This window comes from Stegodyphus dumicola, chromosome 9 (genome assembly GCF_044657685.1).
Source record: "Stegodyphus dumicola isolate Sdum_Otavi_A_Nest chromosome 9, ASM4465768v1".
Lineage (NCBI taxonomy): Eukaryota > Metazoa > Arthropoda > Arachnida > Araneae > Eresidae > Stegodyphus > Stegodyphus dumicola.
Window position 1 is genome coordinate 148,686,394 of NC_140776.1, and position 21,416 is coordinate 148,707,809.

At 31.0% G+C, this 21,416-nt stretch overlaps 1 protein-coding gene across 6 annotated transcripts in view; it reads left to right on the forward strand.

Moving 5' to 3' along the window:
* Positions 1–19,253, forward strand: part of LOC118185054 (zinc finger MIZ domain-containing protein 1-like) — a 547,573-nt gene extending 528,320 nt beyond the window's left edge. For 5 of the 6 annotated variants that reach the window (XM_085824218.1, XM_085824219.1, XM_085824221.1 and 2 more), the window contains 4 exons: positions 5,149–5,280; positions 8,781–8,968; positions 9,448–9,900; positions 12,441–19,253. In XM_085824218.1, coding sequence (XP_085680344.1) covers positions 5,149–5,280; positions 8,781–8,968; positions 9,448–9,900; positions 12,441–12,638 — 971 coding nt within the window. In that variant the 3' untranslated portion in view covers positions 12,639–19,253. The remainder of the gene's footprint in view (positions 1–5,148; positions 5,281–8,780; positions 8,969–9,447; positions 9,901–12,440) is intronic. The other variant, XM_085824220.1, reaches the window with a different exon arrangement.
* The last annotated feature ends 2,163 nt before the right edge of the window (positions 19,254–21,416 follow it).

Consider the following 21,416-nt stretch of genomic DNA (forward strand, 5'->3'; position numbering starts at 1 on the left):
GTCAAACAGGCTGGGTGCATGGGCATTTGTGTGGTTTTCCACATGTGTAACATTTATGGAAGCCAGTTTCCCTTAGAAAGTCCTCCATGAAGGCATCCCTCCCCTTAGGCAGATAGCTGATTGCTTTGCCATAGTTAAATAAACCAAACTTTTTCAGAAACAAGTATCTACATACATGCTTCAAATTTTGATGGAAATCTTCAAGCAAAATTAATGCTTTGGAAAAGCATCGACTGTAATTATTAATCAATTTTGCACTAAATTATTTACCATTCATTTTCAGTGTCATGTGAAATATTTTATTTTATGCTTGGAACACAAGACAGATTGCAGCTTACTGTTATGAAACTTAAAAAATGCTTTCTTTAGACTGTGTGAAAATTAAATTCAGTTTAAGATTGGGTCATGAAAAACTGAACATACCTTTTTAATTGTAAATATTTGATGTTACTATTATTTTTAATGCTTTAATAAGAAACTAAGATGCATGTAATGATAAGTTTGTAAGAATATCGAACTACCTTGAAGAAAAGAAAATATTAGATGATGACATTTAAGAGTGTCGTAAAATTAATACTCCAACATTAATTATAATAAACAGAATTTCAAACAGAACTAAGCTAAATTCAGAACTGTTCTTTTGCACAAAATTTAAGTGCCTTCTAAGCAAACATATATTGTTATGCATATTCGATAGTTGTTCTGTCTGGCAATTAAATTATGTTTAAGATCATTGTGCTTCATGAAAGTTATTTAATTAATCTCTATAATGGATCTTAGGCATATCTTTTCTTATCGTTATTAGTTTCATATGATATCGTATTTTAGTGCTCTCTCTAGTATTTCTTATCAAACTTATAAAGTATCTTATCACTGCTCACCTTTAAAAATTGCTTCCTCTGGAAGAAAAATGAATAGCAGTTATCTTTTTTTATTGTACAGAGTATAATAGCAGGAAGACATATTAAATTTGTAGATGGTTTGGGTTACACAGTATGCTGACTTCAGTGCACAGAGCTATGGCCTCTGGTAATTCAAGCTGAACTGAGTTTGGATGACAGGTATGGCTACTTTGGCTCTGTGTCATAGTTTATCAACTGTAGTAACACAGTATGTCAGTCTCGGCAACTCATAACCAGATATTTCAGTGAGTGAAAAATCTAGAGAATGTGCTGGCAACCGTCAATCACTCTCTGTATCGAGGAAGGTCAGGACAGCACAGGCATTATGTGATCATGCTTTATGTTGAAAGATGGCATTGCGCAAGCCTCGAGGATTAGGGCACAGCCATGGCCCTTAATATATCAGAAATATTCACATTACCGGCTATGCAATCAAAGTAACCAGGATGTTTAGTGGCACAGCATAAAAGTTGGCAATATTTGTTTGAACCTGTATGACAATGACAAATAAAAGTTGGCAATATTTGTTCTCCTTCATGCCTCCACACATGGATGCATTCATCATGATATTATATACAGAACTGGGATTCATCTGAAAAGACAAAATGGTGCTACATTTGTCTCCAATGGCCTTTGTCTGTGGCACCACTGTAAGCATGCCTTTGTAGGTGTCAAGAGAGGCCAGAACAATAGTCATTGTGTTGACAGTCTTTGGTGCTGTGGATGTTATTGCACTGTCCATATGAACACCGTTCATTCTGCACAGGAGCTCTGTTACCGACTCATTCTGCATGATGTGGCTGTACTGTTCTGCAAGGCGAAGAAGGTGTTAGTGGTCCGAGGCCACTGAGATCCTACATGGTATTCAGCATGGCTATCCTGGATCCATTGAGATTTCAAAATTCATCTCTGTCTTGGGATCCTTACCAGTATGAGCAGCAATATATCGGAATGATAAACTGTAGTCTTGATAGGCACCCCAATCCTGCTGCAGGGGAATTTTGACATATGCTGATAGAAGTTTCAGTAATCATGTAATTTACCATTTTTAGATGCTGCCAATAAATTGGTTGTTGTTTTAATCATATCTTTTTACTCCATTTAATGACATATTTAAATTTAAAAATACCATTTTAATGGCACCATCTAAAAAATAAATAATGAACTAAAAGCAGTAAATCACATACTACATGATTATTAGAGTTCCTCTTTCTTACACGAGCCATGCTGTGACTTTTATACAAAGAAGCAATATATAAGTATGATTTCCAGATGAGAAACCAGTTATGCAGTCTTTCCATTTATACACAGTGTAAATAATGTTACTTATACCTGCTTTGTGGTCATGCACTGGAATTCTAATCACATGCATATCCCTGCATGTACTACTTTTCATATAAATTTGATGTTTATTACATGTCACCTTCATGCTGTAGCAATTTTAATGACCAACAATCTGTTGTATATGTGTGTATGTATATACACAAGGAATGTGGCTGCATGTGCATGTGTGTATGTGTATGTATATACACACACATGCACATTTCCTTGCTAAGTGTGTGTGATATGGCTGCTCTACATGCACATTCCTTGCTCAGTGTGCATGATATGGCTGTTCCATTCTGCAAGGCCGAGATCAGACGCACACACATATGACCACTGTTTAACAGTCATACTATGAACAAATAATTTGAACAGCATATCAGCTTGCTTAATTATAGCTAGATGTGAATTTAAAGTGAAATACTATGAATAAAATATATAAAGGTGAAATACTATGAATATTGTAGCATTTTTAAAACATTTTATATTTAATGCTTATGGTTTATTTATTAAATTTAGTTTTTGTATGGTTATTATGCAAAGCTACTGTTGAGTTCATTCTTACATTATTGTCTTTATAAATTTGTTATTCTGTAAATTTGAAAAATGTATAGAATTTAACTTTAGCACATAGTTGCAATATCATTAAGGGAAAAAAAAAAGGGAATTGCAATTTCAATTATTTGCTGTACTTCTAAAGTAATTAGTTTGTTTTACCTGTAGTATATGTTAATCATTTAGCAAGTTATATCTAGATATGAAATATTCTCCAAATTCATATTATATAAGGGCGAGTCAAATGAAAGTGAGCCAATGCGAATATATGACAAACAGAGTACTTTATTTAAAGGTAGTCTCCATGAACATTGAGACATTTATCCCATTGACAAATGAGCCGCGTGATCCCCGTCTCATAAAACTCCTTGGGCTGTCGATTCAAAAAGTCTGTAACCGACTCCTTCACGGCGGCGTCCGACACGAATCTGGTACCCTTGAGATGTTTTTTCAGTTTCCCGAAAATGTGTCCGAAAAGTCGCATGGCAACAAATCTGGGCTGTATGGAGGATGTTGCAGCGTGTCCCACTTGAACTTTGCCAGTTGTGTCTTAACCACATCAGCGACGTGGGGACGAGCATTGTCGTGTAGCAAGATCACACCATTCGTCAATCTTCCAGGTCGTTTGTTCTTGATTGCGACACGCAGCCGATCCAGCGTTGTACAATATCGCGAACTATTGATAGTCTCTCCACGTTTAGCAAATTCAATCAGTAATGGCCCCTGACGATCGAAAAAAAAAAGTCAATAGCACCTTTCCCGAGGAAATGACAGCCTTTGCTTTCTTCGGGGGTGGTGAATTCAAATGTTTCCACTGTAAGCTTTGCCGGCGTGTTTCAGGTACGTAGTGGTGGCACCATGATTCGTCTCCGGTCACAATTGCGGACAAGAAGTCGTCACCCTCATTGTGATACCGGATGAGATGAGTCAAAGCAGCGCCGAACCTCTCCGTCTTCTGGCGGTCGTTCAAAATCTTGGACATCCATTGAGCACACAAAAGCCGATAACCGAGATGATCATGAATTATGGTGTGAACCGAACCGTGACTGATAATCACACGCTCTGCCAGTTCATCGATGCTTATCCTCCGTTCTTCTCTAATCAGCTCATCAACGTGTGCAATTGTGTCGGGGGTGATTGCAAGGTGGCTTTGGCCCGGTCTTGGATCGTCTTTGCAACCTTCACATCCTTCTCTGAACCGTTTGCTCCAACGCTTCACAGTGGCCAATGCGATGCAATGTTCACCGTACACAGCAGTCATACGCCGACTAATTTCATGTTGGGAAACAACTTCACCTGTCAAAAACCTGACCACACCACGCTGTTCCTCTTTTGGAGCGTCCATTATGTCACGCTACCGTCTTCAACCCAGTGTAAGAGCGCCTTAAAGAACTTTAACCTCACACTTTCGCGCCACTTTCGTAAATGAAGGCTGTCTCTGTGCTACAATGAATGTAAATGAAGGCTGTCTCTGTACATGCGCCGCAGATGATGGACCGAACTATTCTTGCTGAGGAGGGATTGGCTCACTTTCATTTGACTCGCCCTTGTATTTTTGTTGAAATAAGAGAAGTGTCCAACCAGTGTGTTGTTATTCTGTTACTGTTATTAATAAACAGCTTGTGACTTTAATTATGCTCTCCCATTTGATTTTGGAAGGGGTAGCATAAGGAAAACAAAATTCTTCTTGTCTTGGTTTTTAATTTTAGTATGCTAATAAAACAAATATTTGAAACTGCATTTCTTCAGTTTGAATAAGAGTGTGTAAATAATCAAATTTCACAATATTGTATTCTGTTTATTCTAAAATGTTAATAATTGGTTACTTTTTGTTGTGTATTTTAAGTAGATTTTTTTAATATGTGTGTGACTGCTAATATTTATAAGAAATTGGATAATCTTTCTTAAGTTGGGTCTTTTGAATTATTTCTTTAGTTATTTTCATTTTTACAAAGCTGGATTTCTTTTCCTTTTGTTTTCAAATTCAGTCATTTCTTTTTCCTTACGTCCATTTTCTCATTCTCTTTATTTTCATTTTTAAATCACTTTTATCGTAAATTAGCATTTTTTTTTAACTGTTTAACTTTGCTTTGCTTTGTGAGAAAGATCTGCAACATTTCTCTAACACTGCATGCCCTTTATTTTTTTACGTTGATTATGCTTTTACTAACAGGAGAGGTTTTTACAAAATGGAGAAAATAACTCTAATATTACCAACCAGTTATGAAAAGGACTTTAAATTAATTGACTAATAATCTGTTTTGAAATACATATAGGAAACATTGTCCTAAAACAATTATGTTAATGCTTAAATAGAATGTGCAGTGTTTTAAATGAGTTAGTTATCTTACTCTTTTAATAACTTTAGTTGAAGCATGCGGTGCTCAGAAGCGGTTTAAAGCCATGTCGCCCAGTAGCATGACAATGCCTACTACTTCAGCCTGGGAAATGGGTCAAGGACTTTCTCCTTATTCTGCTCTGCCTCCTCCAGATATGCAATGTAAGCCTCTACCCATTGAGCTTTTTTTAATGCTCAAGAATATCAAAACCTCATTTATTATGGAGTAATATTCAAATGGAGTTCTAATCCTTATCAAATAACTTCAATTTCCTTTACCATATGTTCAGTATTTCTTATTTTTGTGCTGCTGATCAGGTTTCTTTTTTTTTAATACTGTTGTTCGTTAATGAGCAGAGCATTAAATAAGGACTACCAAATTTTGTATTATATTTAGAATTTATTTTGAAGCTTGCAATCAAGCTTTATATGAGTGCCAAAGTTTTAATTTTTTGGAAGAGATTTTGAAAAAATGGAAATTCAAAGCTTAGTAGCTGTCATAACAGAAACTAAATATGTTGGCTACTTTTTTATTTATGTTTATATTCAAAAATTTTTATGAATGAAAATATGCTTTATTCAAATTTTGTAAGGTATGTGAAACTTCATTTCCGTGTTTATGTGTATGAAAATAAATGCAGCATGGAGATATAATTATAAATATGAACCACTGATTCCTTTGGTGGAAACTGGAATACCTTTGTATGTATCAATATAAACACACATGCACAAACATATAGAGAGGAAATACATATTTTTGACTAATGAGAAGAAAGAAAATGACATTAGAATGGTCTTATATTCAGGAGATATATAACTTGAAAATTCTGTGACTTCTGGTTGGCTGAATGAAGAAAGGCACCTATAACTTAAGCTCAGTGACATTCTGTGTGAGGCCCACGAGCAGCTGAGTGTTAAATTTGCTAAACACTGATAGTTTGACTAAGCTTCAAATCCCAGTGAAAGAACTAGCTGCATGAGAATTTTCCTAATATTCCCCATGCATAAGATGAATATGAGCTACTTTTCTTTAGAAAGTCCCCCATGAAGGCAGCTTTCCTGCTTAGGCTGATAGTTCTAAGCTACAGACTTTTCGGTGCAGTCCAGCTGAGTTTTTTTGTCTGACCATGTTTGAAACCTATAAATTAATTTGGACTTTTGAACACTACAGAGGAATTTGCTGCATGCATTCATTTCGCCTTTGACAATATTCAAATGACTAGGCTTTTTTGTATTATGTTAAATGATAATAATCCAATAATGCAATACATCTTCCATTGCCATCAGTGGTCAGCATTTTTAGCACTTTCTGTGAGTTACATCATGTGAAGCATTGCAGGCCCAAGAATTCATCATTTTCTCCCTTCACTTGTCAAGCTGGGAGTGACATCACAGGACTTTGAAATCATACTTTTCATAGATGGAAGTCAGTGCATAATTTTATGCGTCTTTCTCGGTTTTATCCTGAAAGTTGTTAAAAATTTTGGCATTTCAGCAACGCATGCTTTAAAAATGGAAACCTGTGCATGAGTAACTCTTAAATAACACCTGCTTGGGGAAAAAAAAAAAAAAAAAAAAACTCGTTCTAAATATGCGTGATTTTATTAGTCTTTAGAAAAAATTTATTCAGTAATGTGCTCAAAATATATATTTTGTGTTAATCTTTACCTTTATGTATAGTTTCGTTGATGTTTTGTGTACATATGAATTAGTGTTGTATTTTGTCTTGTTTTAAAAAATAAATAGGGGTGTTTAATACTCATCCTGCATTTAACCAATTCTTTCCTTTGTATTGTTTTTATCCCCCCCAATTCTGAAGAATTCTTATTACTGTAAGAGTAGTTGAAAAAGAGTTTAAGACAAATGTTATGTAAATCTGAAGATCTTTAGGTAATATGCTATTTATTGTTTGAAAATCACAACTAAATGTTTATGCAAAGATATGATTAATTTCTTTGTTGAAGGATTACTTAGTTTAGCATACGCTCTGTACCTAGCATAATTTTTAATATCTTTGCATGTATGTATATTAGATTAAACTCAGGCTATGCATAAATGTTCAGTATTATTATGATTACAATACTTTAGATATACATAAAATTTATTTAAAGAGGGATAACCTGATATATATATATATTCTTTAAAACATTTATGAAAAGACTTGTGGAATTTTTGTTTCTATCAGCTCATTAAGTCTGTGTTTTATTTTTGGTAGCATGCTAAATAAGGGATATCTTAATGCCATTAATAGTTATCTAATTGTTATGTGAATGGTAAATCTTTTTATGACAAGAGTTGTTGAACAGTATTAGACTTTTTTTTATGTACAGAATAATTAAAATTGTTACTTTTCCTCTAAAATTATGTCCCCCTTCTCCCTCACAAGGAAATTATATTTTCCTTAGTTGATTTTTTTTATTTGCCTTGAATCTTAACATCATATTTCATGGTCAGTTGACTTAAGTTTATAAAATTTTAATTAGTTCATTTCCTTAAGAAGCCTTACTTTGTAATTTTGATTTTTTTCATCTTTTGTTTATGCTGAATAGAGGGAGCCACAATTATTCCTTGATTTTTTGCTTGTTAAATGTTAATTTGTTAAAAATGGCACTGCATGTTTTTGTATAGAGATACATCATATCTCGTTCTCCAAGAAGAGAGTCCTGTTGTAAGAAGCAACCCCTTTAATTATATAGAATTGGTGTAATTTCTATAGTATGTTGAGGGTTAAGGCTAAAAAAATTTTCATGACTACAGTCTCCCCCCCCCCACTAGACAGGGGGATTAAAAATAGTTTCACGTTTATGACATAAAACTATTTTTATCCCCAGAAAGGTACATTATTGATTATGGTCATTAACCATAACATTTTGTCAATGCATTACTAATTATTAGTCTAATGAATGGTAGCATGTACTATTTTTTTGTCTTATCTGAGAAGTAAAAAATCTTTTAATAATAATTTAAATACTTTTAATATAGTGTTGGTGTTATTTATTGTATTTTTGAGTTTTTGGTATGTTGTTTTTTAATGCTAACTCTCAGTACAGTAATTGCTAGTTATCAAATGGCTAAAGTCACAAATCTAGCAAATTCACGTTTTAGGAGAACCACATTTAAAGGTTATGATTTTTGTGTAAATAATTTTAGGTATCGAATAAGTATGGTAGTCAAATGGTGCCTGAAAGGCGTGAATGTTTTAGAGCATGGTGTCCTAACAGAAGAGGAGAACTGAAATACCTTAGGTGGTGCTCGAGGCATCAGTGATGGTAGTAATTTTTTTTCAGTGACATGACAAATGACCAATTAGTGATGGTTAAATGTCCCCACTTACATGATTATTCATCAGTCTAATCTAATTAATGCTGATACTCAGGATAAACAACAGCAGAATATTTATATGTGTTAATATTATAAATATATAGTTTGTCTGTTTTGGTTTAGTAGTCATCATATATTGAAAACAGCTTAAAAAAATGCATTTGAGAGGGAAGATGCAAATTTGTGATTTTGCCATGATACCAGCAATGTATTAGACTTATTAGGCTCTTGTCTAGTTTCATTTTTGTAATTTTTCAATACAGAATGATGAATGATGATAAACTATGAAGTTACTTTGATTTCTGTTTAATTATGCAACTAATAATATTTTTTTCTATTAGCTATAGCAAATGGCCCTGTTCCAAATGGCCCAATGATGCCAAATGGCTCTAATTATGGTGGCAGCGGTGGCTATGAATTTCAGTCTCAGGCAACTGATTTCAGTAGCCCTCTCTCACACCTTAATGAAAGTGTCTCCTCATTGGATCCTTTGGCTGCCATGGAAAAGTCTCTGAATCATCATGAGCAAGTAAGTAGTAATATTTTGTGTATGTAATAATTTGTTGCAATGTGTGTATAGCAAGCTCTTTAATGCAGTTTTTTCAATCTTATCTTTTATTTTATTAGTTTAATGTTTTATTGCATAAGATATTAATCTACAGAATTTTACAAAATATTTTACAGAAAATATAACAAATATAATATGGTCTTCTTAGTGTAAGATATCATTTCATGTAAATTTATGTTAGCAAACTCATGAGTACATATTTGTGGTTTTATTATTATGAGCTTTGAACCAAATTTCTCATAAGGTATAATTTAACATTAGCCTTAAGAACTTTTCTATTTTTCTTTGTTAGATAGAACATAAGTTTAAAAATGTGAGTGAAGTAAGTTCAGTTGCCTCTCATGTATGATGACAGATATAAGGGTTTTTTAGGGGGCTATATTTGTGTTTGTGTATGTTTATTGATTTTTAAATTATCCACTTTTTTAATTTTTTTAAAGCAAATGGGACTTCCTAATCTTCATGAGCAGGGAAACCAACCATTGCGGCAACCAGCTACTACTTCAACTACTGGTACAGCATCTACACAGCCTTCATCTATGCATCAGACTAGCACAGGAACACCTGGAACTCCATCATCTAACCAAAGCCAAAACCTAATGCAGCATGGTCCAAATACTCCACATACACCTCATACTCCTCACACACCTGGTAACTCTGGTGGTGGTAGTGGAGGGCCACCGAGTGTTCCACCACCATCTTCATCTTCACAACCAAATGAGAGCAGTACATCTGCAAGTGGGGGTAATAACTGCACTGTTGTCAGTCAACCAAATAGTCAAGCTTCTACTAATAGTGATTCTTCACTTTCTCATGCACCAGACCTTGGGGATTTAAATTTTGACCCTGCAGCTGTTATAGAAGGAGAAGGACAAGGGCAAGAAGGATTAAATGTAAGTGCCATTGTCCTCTCATAATTTCTTGAAGTTTAGCATATATTATTAAATGTTCCTAATTTTACTGATTGATTTGTGAATAATTTTGTGGGTCATTGGAATGAGTAGGTATCTAAGTTTCCTCCGTTATTTTGGGTAGACTGATGCTGTTCTTTCAATATGGTGTATATTCTATGTGTAATAAAATTTAGTGATACAAACATAAAATAAATAAAGTAGAGCATTTTTATATTTCTTGATTATATGTTTTCACATTTGCAAGTAAATTTTTGAATTGCCAAATTTTCTCATTCAAGATTGTGCACAGTATTCAGTTATGCACTTTGTAGCTCAGCTTAAATTTTGTTCATTTGTATTTTTCTTAGCTGGGAAAAAAGAGAAAATGCATTTTCTTTGAAGTCCAGCCAATTTTTTTTAGGGGGGGATGGATATAATGAGTTTGTTCACACTTGAATTCAAGTCTGAAAAAAGGAGTAATTTATTGTATAAAAGCTGTTTGTGTATTTCCTGAGGTTTATAGGCCTCTAAAGACACTGAATAAATTTTGTATGTTACATTTGTATTTTAAGTCAATTCGAATTAAGGGAGTGGCTTGAGTCCCCTTATTCAATTTCTTTTCCCCTTCCTTTAAACCTGGCTCTACCAGCAGCTGAGCAGTAAAGTGGATAAACATTGGTAATTTGACCTAGGTTCAATTCCAAGTGAACAGGCTGAGTATATGGGCTGTTTCATAGTTTTCTCCATGTGTATATGAGCCAGTTTTCCTTATAAAGTATTTTAGTAAATATATATATACTTATTCTTTCAAAATGCTGAGGGGAAGAAAGGTGTGCAGTGATCAAAACACAAAGATTTCCACAGTTTTCATGAATCTTTTGTTATGTGTAACCATTCTGTCACATTTCTTTAGTAGGAAATTAAATGCTATATGAATGCTTGTTTTAACCCATGCTGGATAGTTTGCCTGAGAAGTTGTTTCAGTGATTATGGTCTTTATAATGTTCAGAACTGGAAAAAAGATTGCTGTCATTAAGTTTTTGTATACATAATGTTGTTCACACACAGTGGCATCGTGCAAAAGGAACTTTTTATCCACAAATAAAATGATTATCTATAGATAAAATGAAAACAAGTAGATAACCTAATATGGTGAGAAAAATGGATCTGTCATAAAAGTAAACATTTGCCTTTCCTTATTGGCAACATTAATTTGCAAATGTACATGGTTTGGAATTTAACTAGTGGCAATATTGCTGTAAAACAGAAGTTTTATTTCCTGTTGATACCTGTCTTCAAGAAAATGGGCTATGCTTCCAGACATTACATATATACAATAAGAAGAGAACAGTATCTTGTGATTAAGGAGTTTAAGGCCCTGTAAGTCTCATAACAGGAACAGTGGGTTTTGGAAACTGAAATGTAAATTGAACAAATCATATCATTATAGATGACAATGAAAATGATAGGTTGATTAGAATCCCAACAATATGGGAAAATTATAGAGATTCTGTTGTATAACTGTGATGGCATTATATTAATACATAACGATACCCCAATGACAGACCATCAGCTTGCTTACTGCTGTTCATATTTGGCATGTAACCTTGGCCAGCACTCTGAAAAAATGCAGTGACACTTTCTGTAGAATCCTCCTGGACAGTATTCTGGTGTATATATAGCAACCTGCAGCTGATTTATTTGCTTGATAGGGCTGGGAAGGGCTTTACAATACATCACACTTCTTGGGTACTCCTGTTACAATTACTTAATTTTAATGTGAAAAAATAACTTCGCAGAAGTTGTTTTCAAATTCTTTAGATCATGGATTATTCCATTCTAACCATTAATAGAGCAGGTACTATTACAAATATACTGTGGCATTTGCTTTTCTGTCAGCCAGTTGTACATTGATGTCTACTTCGAAAGACATTACAGTTTTACCGAGTTCTCTCTTTTATATCAGTTTAAAATAAGCAGACATCATTAAGTTCTAAATATTTTAAGAGTATTAAAAACAAGTCAGTTATACAGTCAGCCTTTAAAAACTGCAGGATTTAGAATGGAAAGTTTGTTAAAGTGATTTCCTCAATGAACCAGCTGCAAATTTGAGTTCCATTTAGTTTATTTCTATCTCTTACTAATATAATTCAGAAATTAAATAAATGCATATGGAACATATTGTATTATAAAATAAATAAAACAATATTATTATAAAGTTTTAGAAAAGTATGTATATGTGGGAACAATTGAAAATTTTTCATATTATTTAGGGAATATGAATTCCATTTAGTTAGTCATACAGCCATGTGATTTTTATGTCAGTGAGGTGATAAAGGCTAAGAAAATAAATTCTTCTCCCAGTATGATTTTTAAAGTAAAATATTTAAAATTTCAATCTTAGAATTGAAAAGGGTGAAAAAGCAAAAGATGTATGTATTTTAAGTCATATTTGAAAATTTTTTCTTTGAAAAAGATCATTAATTTACATTTTTTAACTATTTGTTTAGGAAATTGAGAATTTTAAATTTCTTTTTTAGCTGCTGCCAGAAAGTGTGGTGGATCCAATGGAACTTTTATCATACCTTGATCCTCCTGAGCTGAGTGGCTCTGGAGGTAGCAGTGGCAGCACAAGCAATGTAACATCTGGAACAGCTACATCAACTACTGCTACAAGTAGTAGTGGCAACACTTCAGCGACTGGAAATGATGATCTTCTAGCCTTGTTTGAATCATGAATATAGACTTCAGGCTTTGAGCAAAAACAAAAGTAAACTGATGAACTCTCGCATAAGAGTATAAAGAGATGTTTTTTGGACTTCCATTTTTCTGGGAAAGGCATCTCTTTCAAAGTGTTCAAAACTAGTGTGCCAGTATTTTACCATTTTCTTTTTTAATGTACAACATCATTTTTTGGAAAAAGGAAAAATGTTTTGTAAGAGGGAAAAAGTTTTAAACCAATGACTATGTGAAATTTGTTCTTCATGAGTTAAATTTGAGAGCTCTGAAAAAATACTGAATATTTTTTAAAAAAAAACTAAAACTTCTAGATTTTCTTTTCAGGCATTGTAAATTCTTCAGATGAGATGATTTCTCCACCTTGTCAAATATTCCCCCAAAATTGAACAGTAGTGTCACATTAACCTCCGAATTTTTATTCATGCAGTGTTTTACACGCTGCTGTTGTACAGTGCTTTTGTGGTTGTGTGATGATGTCTGGAAGTGATGTCTGGGAAAGAAGAAAAGAAAAAAAAAAAGCGATGCTTGTTGCACAAAGTTCACTTTCCCTGAAACTTTTTTAAATATTGTTATGTATTTTTCTTCCTGTAGATTAACACTGTGTAATAAGTGTACAGCTGCCTATTTCTATTTAAAAAAAGGAAAGTAATTCTAGATTATGAATCCTGTAGACTTTGTTAAAAATATTGCACTGTGGCATCATTGTGTAAATGAGAATTTGTCACGTCACGTTACAGATGTAATGTTGTTCATATTTATTGTCTGTAAAAAATGTGTCTGATCTCCGATGCTTAGTTGATATGCTTTTGTCTATAGATAACATTTAGCATAATAAAACTCAGGATATTTCACAGGCATCAATCTGGGTATCCAATGTTTATTGTCATAGCTGAAACCAAAGTTTATGATATTTTAAATTTATGTACATAGAGGAATGATGCACTTTTTGTGAAAATGCAGTATGTTACAAAGATGTTAAGTAAACAATCCGTCTGATGGCAGTTTTAATTTACTACATAACATGAGAGTACTTTGGTGTATTTTGTGCATAATGCTGTGTTTTTGTATGCAAAGTTATATAGTTGGACTAAGTAAAGTTTATTCTGAAGTGTATTAGTTTTTTCCCCTCTCGTGCATGTTTATGAAATATCTTGAAAAATAATATATGTTTTCAGCAAGAAATAAATTTTTTTTAAAATAAAACTCTTCACGGATTTTATCTGTAAAATTGTATGCCGATATAATATTGTTGTTAAATTTCATCAGGTTATTTTTTTAAACATCAAATTTGTTTCTATAGATTTTTGTTTGCATTTTTGTAGGAAAATTTTGTATCAGTAGGAGCATAAAAATTACAGTTCTCATTTGGAGCATTATTATTTTACAAATTTCTCTTTGTAACTTTTTTATAGTCAAATTATTGTAATATATTCTTACTACAAAGCAAATATGAACAAGTATTTTTAGTTAGTATGATTTTCATTGTACTAACCTTCATAATTTTTTTCCTTTGTAATTTTACAGAGGATATTTTCTAAAAGTATTATTTCAATATCATACCAATTAAATTGAAACATCTCATATATTAAAAATTTGAATTCATTGCTACTATTTTGTATAAAATGTGTACTATCTTATATATGTGATCTTTTTACAAGGGGTTTATTGAGATTTGTAATATTTTATGCATAAAAAAAAAAAGATTTCAGTCTTCAACTTTATTTGCAATTCTATTTATTTTAAGTCATTTTAATTAAACATTCATAAATACTAGTTTTTATACTTACAGACTTCAAATCAATAAATTTAATGCACATATTAGAAAAAGTAATTTTATGTATTTTTATATTATATTTTAAAGAATCTACATATAAAGTATTTCTTTTTAGAAGGCGAAGAATCTGGGGTCAAGAGTGTTATTGCAAATTTCTGAAATTTTCCGTACTTGCACAAATGGTTTAGATCTAATTTCCTATTTCAACTTGAAAATATTAGGATTCAGAATAATGCATTTCAATAATATTAAAGAAATGGGAGACATCAATAGTTTTCAGAAAATATACTATGTGATTCTTATATAAAGCCAGAGTTATATCTTGGCATTCTCTTGCACCTTTAAGCTGCTAATATATTTGTAGAAATTAAAAATTATGGTGCTGGGCTGCCAGTATTTTAGCTATTTGTTTTTATTTAAATTATTGTAATAATAATATCCTCATGAAGTTAATCTGAATCAAAATTTAGGACCTATGTCTAATCTAGTATAAACTTGTCAAATCGAGTTTGTTTCAGTTTAAGAAAAGTCTTCAGACAATGATTATATGATTATTTTCAGTTTAAAGTAAAGGAAATGGGAAAGCTAATTTCACTGTTACATTATGACTAAATTGTTGATACTATGGATATGTATTAGATTACAAATAATGTAATTTTTGCAAAATTAAAAAAAAAAATCCTAAATTACTTACATTGTGTTTATGGAGTAAAAGTTCTTCCCCATTATATTATATTATTGTAATCTATCTAACTTAATTGTAAAGCATAAGTTTAGACTTGGTTTTAGTTAAATGACTGCCTTGTGATACATATTTTTGTTTCTTTAGTTCAAATTATCGCCTTCAATAAAACAGATAGAAATGTTCAATGGGCATAATAAAAAAAGTGGGCTACTAAATCATTTAATATTCTGTAAAGAAGAGAAAAAATAGAACTAATGCATCAGTTTTTAAAAAATAAGACTTCATGCATTTACACACATCAAACCTTCATAAACCACCTATTAATGAAGATCTTTCTGTATAATGCCAAGTGTTCATTCGTTGAGTAGGGCTTTAAGAAAAGCAATAAAATTCTAGTAAATTTTTCTTATTTCCTAATTATATAAAGAAACTGTAGCTCTAGTCTTAGGCCCGCTGCAAGAGCATCAACTGTTCCTAATCTGATAGTTGCTGTCTGTAGCAGTAATTCTCGCTAGATGTGTACGACTTATTCTTGGCTGGGTCCTTTTGCTGTACATAGTATAAATATTAAATATGTATAGTGTTAAGTAATTCTTCAGAAGTGTTAAGTTGTGTAAAAATAATGAAATCTGAGTGAAAAGTGGTTAGGATATTGGATAATGTGTATGCAGTTGTATATACTTTTTGAGAACCAGAAGAAAATAATTTTGTATATTATGCTTAAAATTTAATTTACTTATGTTGTTTGATTTTAATTAAAGTGTACAATAAATTGGGCTGTTTTTACTAAATGCATTTTGAATACTTTCATATAATTTGTAATAAAACTGAATTAAATATTTTGCTTTTAACTTGAATTTCAATTTCTGTAAATTTTTACTGTCATTGTACTGAATATTAAGTTTTTAAAATAAGGGAATGGGAATTTTATGATTCTAAAACTATATTTTATAAATTTTATGGTAGAAAATATGGTTCATTAGCTTGTCCTTGTATTTCTGTTCATCATGGTTTATATTACGTTGACAGAAAATTTTTTAAAGTACTCTTTTATTGCATAATTGTATATTGCCTATTTTTAGTGAAATGCAAAACAGTGATTAATAAATTAAGAAGATTAATAAAGAATATTTTTATTTTAAAAAGTATCTATGGTTTATGTATAAAGCTATGAAGGCATTACTTTTTTCCAAAACTGAATGTCTTAAGAATGGTTTCTGTAAGCAAAATAAAGGAAACACGTCTGCTGTGGAATTTGAAAGTGAGAACTTTGATAAACACTAAAACATAATTTACCAACACTGCCCTTTCATTCTTAATGTATTTTGTAAAGTGCTTGCTGAATGTTTTACAGTGCAGATAATTTTTCATGTATGTATTTCTCTATATATGCAGAATATTCTTGATCTAGCATTCCTTATATTTATCATTTTTTCTGCTTTCAGAAGTTATTCTTTTTCTAAAATGTGTTTGGTATATATAATTTGGCACATTTGAAAATAGTAAATGCATACCAGTGGTGTATATTGGAATAACTGAAGTCTGAAATTATCTAAATTTTGTGTTTTGTAGGATTATTAGTTTTTGTCATTTAGAATCATCTTAGGTTTAATAAATCTGTAAATTATTTCCCAGTATTCTTATTGCTGGAAATAAATATTAAAAATCATTGAAAACCATGTGTATTAAACATTAATGAAAAAATAAGGTGATTAATGAAATTACCTAATTATATGTAGTTCTCGCTTTCCCCCAACATTTTTAATTCTTGACCATTTTTTTCATCAGTCTGAAATTAAGCTTTCAAGTATGCGTTGATGGACAAGTCATAGGCATATCTGAGCAATCTTTTAAAATTGAAGAAAATTATTTTGAGAACTTAACAAAATAAACAAAAATGCAAATAGAAGAAATGCAATGATATTCAGATAAAAAATAAATTATTTGGAAGTTACAGAAGGGTACTTCAAAATAGGGAAACACTGATATTCTAATTGTGAGTTAGAATTCATAAATATATGCCTGGTAAGTTTATCTAAAGATTTATCATTCTTGCTCTAATACAAATGCTTAAGATAAATTATCAGGCCATTAGAACCACATTGTTGGTACACCGCTGGTATCTGTAATTTTTTTATGAAGTTCTGTACGTTATATTATTCATTAAAGTGCATTCATGTTTATGTATGGTATATATACATACATTGTAGAGTCTGTCTGAAATGAAACTTCTGTGCTGTCTGAAATGAAACTTCTGTGAAGCAGGTATCTGCTAGGTAAATATTAAGTATGAATTCGAATGGTTCTTCATTAAATGCATTTCAGACATATCTTACTGCATGTATGTATGCATAGATATACATGTATGTAATCTAACAATAGAATGTATGGTAGTATTGATGTACATATATATATATATATATATATATATATATATAAAGGATAACTTTCATATATTTTATTACTGTATACAGTAATTCCTAGTTTAATATGTTAAATTTTTGCTGTAACTAAAATGTTTTTTTTCTGTGTATTTTATACGATACAGCCTCTTATATTATGCACTAGAAAAATATTTACTTGGGAACTTTTAATTTTTCTTATTAATAAACTGTAAAGATATGGTAAATATACTTTGTGAAAAATCGAATTAGCAATATTTTTTTAACTGATAAGGGGGGAAAGCTTTGTTAAATATGTTTTTAATTTCAGTCATAAGATGAGGAGTTGTTTCCATTTGTTTAGATATGGTAGTATGTTGCAGCTAATATTTAAAAGTACTGTATGTTTTTCCTTTTAAATTGCAAGCAAAATAAATTCCTAGGTCTTAAATATATAAACACATTATTTTAGAAAACAGTTGTTAGGAAAACTGAAATTGCTAGTATATATATAATATATTAAAAATCTCTCTTTTTTTTTTTTTTTTTTTTTTTGAAATTAAAAGAAAATTTGTGATTATAGATACATTTATGATAAAAGTAATAAGTAATAGACTCTAAAGAATAATGATGTAGCTAATACTAAATATTCACCTGAAATATCAATATCTTGCATACAAGCATTGTAATTATTACCTTTTAGATTCAAAAACTAACTCAAAATGTTAATCATTACCTTTCAAATTAGTGTAGAAGATAATAGTAATAAATTTGTGGAATAATTATCATGTTGAAAAACTATTCATGTAGGTTTTGCAATATTGTTGGGAGAAGTTTAGGTGTGCATTTTCAAAATTAAATCTCTTATTATTATGATAACTATCAGTCGTATCTTTGGGATTGAGCTCAAAAGTTTGCTTTTATATACCTCAAAGTTTGACTTCAGCCTAAATATTTGAAAATATTATATATCAAAAATAGAATTAACACATTTTAGTTTAGTACATTTAGATTTAGTAGTACATTTAGATTTTAGTTTAGTACATTTAGTTTAGTACATTTAGATTTAGTAACATGTTTTTCTGCTTTGATATATTAAATCTTAAAATATAAAACAATTTTAATCGAAAAAGTCAGCTGTCACCTTTTTATGATTGATGAGAAGTTTTTAATTAGGAAACTTTTTAAAAAGTTATTTTTAGTATTAAACAAGGAGCTACTGTATATTACATGTATTTGTATAGTTGTAAATAAAATAACTTTTTATTGAGTTTATCTAATTTTTCTCCCTGTGTAAATTTCTCATTTGAATTCAGTACTTGATGATAAAGAATAAAATTAGTTTCATGAATATTCATGTTGACAAGTTGAGTATTTTTATTGCCATTGAGGAATATGTTAAAAATAACTTGTTTCATATTTGTTCAAATTAAAACTTCCTTGTGAAAATATGTGTGTATTGGTGTGGAGAGATTGTATTTTCAGTGAGCAAGCAATTGGAAACAAACGTATCAGCAGACATTTCATGTGAGAAATCATAATGTGTCAGTCAACGATATTTCACTCGTTGTGTATGTTCAACCTCATCCTTCATTGTACAATGTTAACATTTTGGCAATTTTAATTCTATTACCTGTTAGGAATGGGTATCGCACCCTGATGAACATTGCTGTACAAAGCTTTGCCCAACCAGTATTGTGCTGTGCTGTTTCGTGGTACATTGTATGAGTAGTGTAGAGAAATATTTATACAAATAAAGAAATTGTATTGTAAACTTTGTCTGTTTTCTCTTTTTTCCTATTAATTTTTAATCATAGGTATTCATTCTGAGTTATTGATGACTTGTACTATAGACCAAATATTGTAGAAGTTAAAATCTCTGATTGTAAACAATAAGGATATTTTTCAGCTTAAACTCAATAGTCTCTTAATTTCCAATTTTAATTAATTTGCAATAATTACTCCTTTCATTCAATTCTTGAAGTCGCACAATGTAAGAAAAGGACAGGGTTTGCATGGCCCTTAGGGTTTTTTTTAATTAAAGTTCCTTAATTTTGGCCAAAATCCGCAAAAGGCCCTTGTTTTTACTCATCTGACATTTCTCTTAGTTTTTTTTTTTTTTTTTTTTTTTCGAGTACCATTTTGAGTCTGAATTGAGGGGATATTTTTGGCGATGTATTGACAGATAACTTTTTTAGAGATTAGGAGTTCTTTCATTATGTGGTGCTAAATCTGGCAATTTCTCAACATTAGGGCAATTTCTATGTAAATGTTTTTATTTGGAGATTTCTTTGTTGACAGATTTTTTTTAACAAACATACAACTGATAAATATAAAAATAACGGTAGTATATTAAAATTATATTTTAGGAATACCATTAAAATTAAAACCATTAACACTTTTATTCCTCCTGTTATATTTTAAAGTGAATTTACTTTTTGTTTTGGTGACCATTTTAATATTTTGTTTCTGAAAAATAATGCTGTAAAGCACAATTTTTGAACATTTCTTAGAAAAATGTAATTTTTTCAGAATATTTAAACATGTATCAGTTTTCTCTTGAAAATTCACTATACGAGGATAATTTTTCTTTTGGGATTTACAACTTGCACCTGGGAAGGTCAGAAAGATTTATAGACTTATAATTTCCAGAAAAATAGGTCAAAATGAAGTGTGTCTTCATGGAATTAACATGTAATGGATGTGTTTTGTAGGAAATTTGTGATGAATTTCTAATGTTTTGGAGAAAACAAAATTATTTGAATTTTCTCCCTTTTAGTCCCAGAAGACTTACTCTTAACATGCTAATCTCCCTTTATTTTCTTATCTTTCTGCTAGATGCAACATTGAAGCAATCAAAGAAATTGAAAACCAAAAGATTCATCATCAGTACTGCCATAAATTCTAAAAAATTTGCTGTTCCTTAATTTTGTTGCTCGTTGCTTCATAAAATTCTAAAAATTCTGCCACACTGTCTCTGGCACTACCCCTGACTTATTCTTTCTTATGTATTTTCAGTACTCGTATTATGAAAGAAATAAAATTAGCAGTTTAATTTCTTTTATACGTTCTAAGTACAAGCAGTTCTTTAGAAATGAATTTTTAAATTAAATCTGAAAATTCTAAAATGAAGAGGGAACTTGCTGAAAAATAAATTGATTTTATAAAGCCAAATAAAATTATTCGTGAAAGGTGTGCTGTTGAAACATTAGCAAATTAGGAGATGAAGCAGAGACTAGTGGGAACATTAACTTTTTTACTGATACAGTCAAAAGTCGTTAATCCGGACTCATCGGGACTTCGGCGATTACGGATTATAGATCATCAGTTTAAATCTGGTAAAATGGCATGCAGAAATTATAAAATTAAAAATATGAAACCGTAATTTACGAAATAAAGAAAATTATGATCTAAAGGGTATCAAAATTTACAAAAAAAAAAAAAAAAGCTTAATATTTATTTGTTTACTTTATTAAACATTTCTTTCAGTGTAAGTTGTTTAAGTTACTTCGTTTCTTATGTGATAATACATTCTCTTTAAACGGACATAATTTCTTGTTCAGTTACAAAGTTCCGCTGTTCAAGTCCTATAATTGCTGTGTCGAGAATACCGACTAATTTGTCAATCGAAATTTTTTCGTTTTCAATAACCTCTGTTATTTTCTTCGCTATCGGAAGCGAATTATCATGACGAGGCATTTGATTTAAATCATATCAAAGACGGAGTACATCGAGATGAAATACTACATTTAGTAAGCAATTATAAGCCAAATAAAATAAAAACATCTGCCCTGAATATAAGGATAGTGCTGACAGATCAACTTCCAATTCATTGCGCGCCGCGGCGTTAAAGATAAACAAAGGATATGCCTTTATCCATTTTTTGCAGCAATTCCACTTTTTGTTTAATGGACTCCGAAACATACTTTCGCTTTGT